Source organism: Nannospalax galili, unplaced genomic scaffold (assembly GCF_000622305.1).
Source record: "Nannospalax galili isolate Female #2095 unplaced genomic scaffold, S.galili_v1.0 scaffold341, whole genome shotgun sequence".
In the NCBI taxonomy this organism is placed as follows: domain Eukaryota; kingdom Metazoa; phylum Chordata; class Mammalia; order Rodentia; family Spalacidae; genus Nannospalax; species Nannospalax galili.
Genome location: NW_008346082.1, coordinates 2,457,951 through 2,467,206, shown reverse-complemented (window position 1 = coordinate 2,467,206; position 9,256 = coordinate 2,457,951). Strand labels below are relative to the sequence as shown.

At 45.6% G+C, this 9,256-nt stretch overlaps 1 protein-coding gene across 1 annotated transcript in view; it reads right to left on the bottom strand.

The window, feature by feature from the left end:
• Positions 1-5,350: 5,350 nt before the first annotated feature.
• The window catches only part of B4galt1 (beta-1,4-galactosyltransferase 1), a 55,116-nt gene continuing 51,210 nt past the window's right edge, over positions 5,351-9,256 (bottom strand). The window contains exons 5-6 of the mRNA XM_008842479.3: positions 8,180-8,284; positions 5,351-7,965 (exon numbers count right to left, since the gene is read on the bottom strand). Of these exons, the coding sequence (XP_008840701.1) occupies positions 7,833-7,965; positions 8,180-8,284 (238 nt within the window). The 3' untranslated portion in view covers positions 5,351-7,832. The remainder of the gene's footprint in view (positions 7,966-8,179; positions 8,285-9,256) is intronic.

Genomic DNA, 9,256 nt, shown 5'->3' with positions numbered 1-9,256 from the left:
TTTTTTCTGTCTTTTTGAGACGAGGTCTTCCTGTAGCCCCAGCAGCCCTGGAACTATGTAGACCAGGCTGGCCTTGAACTCACAGAAATCCGCCTGCCTCTGCCTCCCAAGTGCTGGGATTAAAGGTGCGCGCCACCACGCCTGGCTGAAAAACTCATTTTTAATACTACTCACACTTAGATGTTTGCACATGCATCTCTAATCTCTATGTATCTGATTAATACTAGTCACAATTGGTTACTTTCTGAGAGCCCTGGCACCTAAGCATGGATATAAAGTCATCAGGTAGATTTCAATGGTTTTTTTTTTGTATTTCACACAGAACATCCCAGCAGTTTTTTTAATCTGCATTTCCATTGAGCCTTTTAAAAAATATTTTATTTTTATTTTATGTGTATGAAAGTATTGCCTGCATGTATGTAAGTGCACCCATGTTGTGCAATGCCCTCTTCGTCAGATCCCCTGGAACTGGAGTTACAGATGGTTGTTAGCCACCATGTGGGTGCTAGGACTCAAACCCGGGTCCTCTGCAAGAACAGCCAGTGCTCTTTAACTGCTGAGCCATCTCTCCAGCCCTTCCAGTGAACCTTTTTAAGATCAACAACTCTTAAGTCTTTTTGTTGCAAGGTGGATGGTCCTGCTGGAAGGGACCTGGTATGGAGATGGTTCCTATACTAAGTGTAATCCTACCTCCTTCTGTCAGTTGAGCAGAGGCTCAGCCTCCCCACCCCCATCCCTCTCTCAGGCCTCCTGGTGACTCAATGATCCACAAGCTTGATCTTGAAATTTTTAAAGGAAAGCAGGTGAAAGGAAGGAGGGACAGCAATCACAAACTGGGAATGGAGGGTGGTACCTGAAGCTCATCCTAGTCTTTCCTTGCCAGAGGGAACTTTAACAGCTCACCCTGTGGTGCTCGAGGAAGTGGTGGGGGCAGTGCTGGTCCTACTGTTTACACAAGTGAAGACCCTAAGTGACTTCCTTCATGATCACCTAAGAGGTTAGATCAGAGAGCTTCCTGCTAGGGGGAGGCAGAACTGACAGACTGAGGGTGGGTTCTGAAGGCAGATCATAAAAATCAAAGAAAAATAGAGGTCCAAAACGAGAAACTGGAGAAAGCAGGAAGTAATGACCATTGTTTGTATGGTTTCCCATCTGCCCGTGCTAGCTTCCTGACGACCTGACTGGGACATCCTTGTGCCCCTTCGCCACCACCCTCAGTCACCAGGGCATGCATCTTGCTGAGGTCACATGTCCTCAGAGTGCCTCTGAGTTTCAGTCTAATGACCTTACCTCCTGTCAGACATGGTCAAAAAGATTCCTGTGCCTCACAACCTCAGGGCAGGTCATGAGGCCCTAACAATGCAGCAGCCACATTCACTGCCTGCGGATCTTAGCCAATGGAGGAAATGAGGCTTGTCTGGCAGGACTGGCTCAGCCAGACAGACCTCATTTCCTTTCTGACAGGGCAACAAGTTCCAATTCTCTATCTCAGACAGGGTCTCACTATCTAGTCTAGGCTGGCTTTGAATTCATAGTTCTCCTGCCTCAGCCTCCTGAATGCTGAGATTACTTGTGTGAATCACCACACCTGTTCATTCTGGGATTTTAACTTTACAAGTTGCAAAGCCCTGGGTTCACTGTGATTTGATAAGAGATACACATTTGACCTTTGCCCCTGGTTCCTGGCACAGAGTTCTTAAAACCTTTCTACTTTTCTGAGCGACAGCAGTGATGAAATCTTCTAACATTTTTGGCGTTTGCCAGTGGCTCCTAACTCCTAAGGAATCTCCTGCAAGACAGGAATGTCCTTTTAGTGAGGTCACTCCTAGTAGATTCCTGGGTGGGGGCTGGATACTAGGAAGACAAAACCATGATTAGAAGCTTGGAACTTTCAGCCTCACCAGCCCTCCCCTAGTGGGGAGAGAGTAGAGAGGGGCTGAAGGTTGAACAGATCACCAACATCATGTGTGCGTGTGCATGTGTGTGTGTTCAGCATATCACAAGAAGCTTCCAGAACCCTCCCAAACAACAGTGTATGGATGAGCTAACACAAGGAGGTGTCTGAGGGAAGGCTCAAGGCTCCCCTCCTCTTTCGCAGACCACACCCTCTGCATCTCCATATGGCTGTTCACTGGTATCTTTTGGAGCAGCCTTTATTCACTTATTTTATTTGTATGTGTGTGTGTGTGTGTGTGTGTGTGTTGCATGTGCGTACATGTGCTATGTGCCCACACACTGGAAACCAGAGAAAATCTTAGGGTATTTTTCTCTATCAACAGCTGCGTTATAGCCATGCCTGGCTTTTTACCTGAGTGCTGGGTACTCAAACCCAGGTTCTCATGCCTGCCTAGCAAGGAATCTGAGCCCCCTGAGTCATCACCTTGGCCCCAATATCCTTTATTATTACTTATATTTATTATTATTGAACCCAGGGCCTCACATGTTGGGCAAGTACTCTGCTACTGAGCTATATTTCTAGCACTTTTTGGTTTTTTGAGACGGTCTTGTTCAGTAGACCAGGCAGTCCTTGAACTTTTATGATCCCTCTCTGCCTTAGCCTCCAGAGTAGCTGGGATTACAGGCCTGAGCCACCACCAGATCTGGCCTGTGATATCATTTTTTGTTTTGCTTATTTTTATTTTTATTATTATTTTTATCTTATGTGTATGAGTATATTGCCTGTATGGATGTAAATGCACCCATATACATTTACCTCTGACCTGCAGAGGTCAGAAGAGGGCATCAGATCTCCTGGAAATGGAGTTACAGATAGCTGTTAGCCACTACGTGAGTTCTGGGAATTGAACCCAGGTACTCTGTGAGAGCAGCCAATACTCTTAACTGCTGAGCCATCTCTCCAGCCCCTGTGTGATAACCCTTTATAACAAACCAGAAGTACTCATTTCCCTGAGTCTGTGAATCATTCTGGCAAATGAGGTGAATGAAAAAAGATCACAGGAATCTACAGCCAACTGGTCAGTAGCACGGGTCACAACCTGTTACTGGCTGTTGATGTCAAAGGTGGGGCAGTCTTGTGGATAAGTCATTAGCCTGTGCAATCAAATTGTGACTCCAGGTAGATGGTGTCAGAATGAGTTACACTGGAGGCAACCCTGCTGAAGTCCATGAAAGTGTTAGTGTTTGCTGGTGGGAGAAAGTCCACACACCTGGTGTCAGACATGAAGTGCTGAGAGGAAAACGCAGCTTTTTTGTCAGACTCGATGCTGCGGCACGATGTCCAAAGGCCCAGATGTATGCTATTTTAAGGTCACATCTGAACATCTGCACCTTTGCTACAAATGCTCAGGTCTGAGGCCACTAGGAATTCCTCCAGGAGTCACACAGCTGAAAGGAAACAGCCAGGTGGCCCTGGGTGGGGCACTTCTTTCATAACTGATGCTACGTTCACTGCTTCATCCTTGCAAGGTCCACAGCTCCCTCAGCCTGGACAGCAGGTACAGCCTCTCCTGCTTACTGGCTTCCTTTAGCACCTTGCTTCTGGAGTGCCAATTCAAGCTAACCAAGTTGTAAAGCCTGATGCATGTGCTGTAAGAAGGAGGCACCTAGAATATACTGTCTCAAGTACCTGGTAACAACCAAGATCTTTTTCTAATAGACAACAGTGGTTAAGAGCACAAACTGTTCTTGCAGAGAAACTGAGTTGGTTCCTAGCACTCACATCAGGAGGCTCACAACCACCTGCTCCAGCTCCAGGGGATGCCCTCTTCTGACCTTCAGAGGCACCTGCACTCACATGCACATACCTATACACAGATAAACCTAGTAAGAAAAATAAAATCTTTTTTTTTTGGTCTTTTTTGAGACAGAGTCTCCTTGTAGCCCCAGCTGGCCTGGAACTCACTATGTAGACCAGGCTGGCCTTGAACTCACCGAGATTTGCCTACCTCTGTCTCCCGAGTGCTGTGCCACCGTGTCTGATGAAACAAGTCTTTTTTAAAAAAAAGTAAGATACTCAGGCATGGTACATGTCTTTAATCCCAGTGCTTGGGAGGCAGAGGCAGGTGGATCTCTGTGAGACCAAGGCCAGTCTGGTCTATATAGTGAATTCCAGGTCAGCTGGGGCTATAGGGATACCCTGTCTTAAAAGACCAAAATAAAAAAATCTTTATGGGACTGAAGAGACAGTTCAGAGCTGATTGCTCTCACAGAGGACCTGGGTTAGGTTCTTAGCACCGACATGGCTGCTAACTACCATTCCAGTTCCAGAGGATCCGATGCCTTCTTCTGACCTCCATGCGCACTTATATACATGTAAGCGAAACCCTCATATACATAAAAATCATGAAAATTTAAAAATATTTTATTATTATTTTATGTGTATGTGTGTATTGCCTGCATGGAGGTAAGTGCACCCGTGTCATCCAATGCCCATGGAGGACAGAAGAGGCTGTCAGATCCCCTGGGACTGGGGTTACAGACAGTTGTTAGCTGCCATGTGGGTCCTGGGATTCAAACCTGGGTCTTCTGCAAGAACAACCAGTGTTCTTAACCGCTGAGCCATCTCTCCAGCTCAAAAACTATGAAATTTTTAAAAAGTAAAGACACTCATATCCCTCTCTTTGGCTATGAGATCACTGAGATAGTGTTCTCCAAGGAACTGGACTTTCCCCCCAAGAATCTCACGTTCAGAGAAGGAAAGGGTGAAGACACAGTGCTTTCACACAGTGTCAATAACTTGTCAAATGATTCTGCAGGAGGATGCGCAGGACTCCTCCTCCTCAAGACTGCTGAGGCCTCTATTTAAACCTAAACATGTGTGAGGGACTCTGAAAATAGACTTGGGAGAGGGATTTCCACTGGACCTCTTTGCTCTTTCTCCAAATGCTGTGACATTTGGATAAATCTCCATTTCCTGCTTGTCACTGTTACATGTTTAATTGGCTTACTGAGGACAGGAGGCTGAACCTGGCTTCTTAGGGGGGCTCCAACACCAACTCTAGTTAATATCTGGTTAAATTTCCTGGGCTGGCAAGAAACCCTATTTTGAGTAATATGAGACTTAAGTTATGCTGTTAGTACCTTACAGGAATAGCTGAGATCCGTTCTGAACTGCTGTAGCATTTGTTGAGAATAGCAGACTGCGGGCCAGAGAACTGCTAGGGACAATTCTGCTTTGAAATAGGTAGACACTGTATAGTATCTGTGAGGTATTGTCATTGGTTTAAACATATAGCATCTCTTTTAAGTCTAAAATGGTCTCTATATGGTATTATTCCCATTTACAGTAAGATAAATGAGGCTCGGATGGGGAAACTTGACTTCAGGGAGGCACGTGTATTCCACTGCTCCCCAAAGAACCCAAAACTCTTAGAAGAGAAACCACTCACAGTTACAAAGATAAGGTCATTTATTCATGTTATATTACTGCATTTCAAAGGCAAAAATACAGTTATCTGTTCTGAACATCAAGGTCAGATACATCCCCCTCCCAAATCCCTGTGGTAAATACACACATTTGCATACACAAAATACCAAATACACAGCATCACAGGTCTCAAGGACAGCCTAGTGGTCAGTGGACACCCTATGGACTGTAGGCCAACACAGCATTTCCTTTGCCCTCCTGTGCCTCTGATCTTTCTAAAGGCCACTCCACACTGGTCATCAGCAAAGGGATAGACAGAGAAAGGCACAGCATATGATACCACGGTCATAACTCCTAGGTAAAGGAAATGCTCCCTGAACCCTCAGTCCTCAAATTTCCAGTGAGAACACTGACTACAGCATCTCCCCAGCGAGGTCAATGCCCTGGCCCAACAGTGTCTTGGTTGTGCCTCTGGCCTGGGAGGTGGGTGGGGGGTGAGCCCTGAGAGCTCTGGAAGATCAACAAATGGGGCAAAAGGCAAAACAATTTCCCTTGGTTCTAAGAATGAACTGCATACTTGACATGAACAAAACACAACAGGAACAAAAAAGAGAAAGGGCAGAATTTTGTTTTACAAGCAAAGGAGGAAACAGAAGATACCACCGAGGGCATGTGTCTCCTCCTTTCTTTTAAGGCACTTTGGAAACATCTGGATCTGAGCGCAGAAAGGCCTTTGCATGTCCCCAAATTCCTCTCAGTGCACTCAGTCTAGTTCTAGTGACTTCCTAAAGCATGGGTAACTTAAAGAAGTGTCTGCCCTGCATAGCGCCACTCCTTTTGCAGGGGAAGATGGCTTCTAACCCATACAAAGGCTTCTGGAACAAGTAGCAAGTTAGAATCTGTGATGCTCAAAGTGATAAAGGCATAGGTAGGATCAGGGCCAGGCATCACCTCAGCCTCTGCACTCAGGGCTGAAGCCCACAGGATAAGGATGACAAGCAGAAGGACTCAGCTCTGGGATTAGACAGCTGAACCTCCACCGGGGCTGTACCTGGCAAGTTGCTCATGGCTTGATGGACTGAACGCCTCCTGTTATCTCACCCCAGACCACTTCACATCACCCAGCACAGGTGAGTATGTGAATGACACCCCTGTATGTTAGCCCAAAGACTGGGAGCATCTGCTAAAATTCTGAGCAGTGAGGGGAGGCTTTAGGCACCAAAATTCTCTGGAGGAATGGGATGTGGGTTTGACTGAATGTTCTAGATTTCTAATTAAAAGGCATGAATAGTCTGTTTGACCCTGAGTGCTGTATGCAAGTCTTGGGGAATGGAGCAAAGGAATGAAAGGGAGAAAGATAGCAGAAAGGCAGGGCCAGGAAGGCCAGAGGAAAGGCAAGAACTGGTAATGGTGGGTCAGGGAATGTGGCGCAGGGGCTCTTGTGAGGGTGGCCCCCTGCCAACCTCAGGAGGGGAAGGTGAGTTCTGCTCAGCAGACAGATGCTATCTCCCAAGTTCCTGACCCAGAGGTCTGGCAGGATAATGCTGACAGGGAGGCCTTGTCCTCATCAAGGGACCAGAGGTGATTTTGCTTTTCATAAAACCTGGCCTGCCAGCTAAATAAGAGGCCCATTTGTGGCCACTACAGCATACATTATTATTTTTTTTCCTCTAAAAATATTCAATCCCTTCCCCACATTGAAAATACCACAATAAAAATAGAAAATTCAAGTTTACATAACATGCCCAGACAAATAAATTGTGACTTAACACTAAACAGCTATTCCAATTTTGATCAACATGAAATCAAGTTATACTATAATTAGAACTCAATTTATTCTTAAAAAAAAAAAAAACCTTTACATTCATAAATGAATCCATCTGGAACTACGCCACTGTGAGGGCACCCAAGGCTTCTCTGAGCTCAAGGCCTTAGAATCCACACTAGCAGGACAGAAAGTTCCAGGCTCAAGTTTTAAAACTCTTTTGCTAAGAACACACACACACACTCAGTGAGTGTAATAGTTGCACATCAATGAAAAAAGATGGGAGTGGGACAGGAGACTGATTGAAATTTTATGTTTTTCTGTTTTTAAAAAAAGACAAAGAATATCATACTGATCTGAATTCAGCAGCAGTCTCCAATTTGTCATGAAGTACAAACATCATTGATTAAAGCACAGTTATTACCCATTTCACAATTTAGCATTTTCAATGTACAGTTCTGACTCTTTGGGGTGACACTATGAACATGTCCAAAAAGCCCCCAAAGGCTGATAGCTTTTCCACTGACAAACACCTTGTAGAACTCAATCACTACATTGAATGCAGAGCCGAGTTGGGGGTAAACATTCTATTTATCCTGGTCGTCTGGAAAGGCAGCTGAACGCTGAGCAAGGACACCTAGCACTCAGATTGTACAAACGAGAGGGACCAGCCCAGCTGACTGGCAAAGACACACAGCAGCGGTCCCTGGCCATTTCAGGTCTCTTATTTGCATCAAAATGCTAGCTCGGTGTCCCGATGTCCACTGTGATTTTGGTATACAATGGGTATCGATTTATGTCCAATACCTGGTAGGTAAGTGAGTTCAAACCATCCAAGTGCATAGTCTCTTTTGTGTGTGCAATCCGGTCAAACCTACCAGGAAAAAAAGGACAAGGAGAATGAGTCAAAACAGAAATCTTAAGGAAACTGGTCAACATGTGTACTTCTTCCTTATCTGCCCTTTGGATGGCTGCCACAGACAGAATACCTTACTTCACTGGAGGCACAGGGTCCTGTGCAGAGCCTCTGACTCACAGCCTGCTCCACTCTAAAGGGGGGAGAAGGAATAAGAATACACAGAACCTACCTCTGAGGATTGGGCTCATTTTTCTTATCTCTTGAGTGCCGGATCATGCGACACCTCCCAATCATAGCATTTGGTCGAGAGATAGACATGCCTTTATAAACTAATCTGCAAAGAGTAAAGGGACAACCATTACCACAGAGCTGTCACAAGGCTTGGGTCTGGTAACGCAGCTGCAAGACCACAGTCCAATCCATGAGCCCTATAGCTGTTCTCATGAAACCCAGAATGACCTTAGTTAACACTCACACTCTCCCCATATCCTTCCAGTACAGATTCTGTAATTTGTAGTGTTTGATTCATACAAATGAAGAGTGGAGGCTCAGAACATGGGGCCTTTGGCGCCAGGCTAGAGGTGAGAAGGGAAAAGCAAGGTCTGGGGAAGGAGTAGAGAAGCAACTCAGTCAGGGAGAGACTGAGCAGGGTTAAGTTGTGAGGGCAAGTAAGTGCCGCTAGTGTAGTTTGGGCAGTCAGGACAGTGCAGGTAAAGGCATGGAAGTGAGAGCAAGCACAGTGCCCAGGGATGGATGAAAGGGGTTGGAAGAGGAAGTAATGGCTGATGAGGCTGAAAAGAAGGGGGAGGCTCAACTGAGGAGGCCTTCTCAGGTCACACCACAGAACAGTGCCAGTGTCTAAAAGGAACATGATGTGCAGCATTTCTGAATGACTGTGGCCATGAGGAAGTCCCACTGTAAAGTAGTTTAAGACTGGAAAGCAGGGGCTGACAAGACAGCTAAGAGGGTAAAAGTGCGGGCTGCTAAGCCTGATGACCCGAGTTTGATCCCTAGAACCAACATGTTGGAAGGAGAAAACTAATTCCAGAAAGTTACCCTCTAACTTCCACACGTACATGTGAGGGTATACACACACCCACATATATGCAATAAATAAATGCCCCCTCCTCCCAAAAAAGAATGCACAGAACAAGACTGGTGGCAGCCAGAGCAGGGTGAAGGGTTCTGTGTTGTGAATCATGGGCTAAGACCCCAAATCAAAGGATCAACAAGAATATCAAAGATAGGGGAAGCATCCAATCTAGATGAGCTATGTTTCTTTTTCCTCTCTTATTTTATTTGTTAT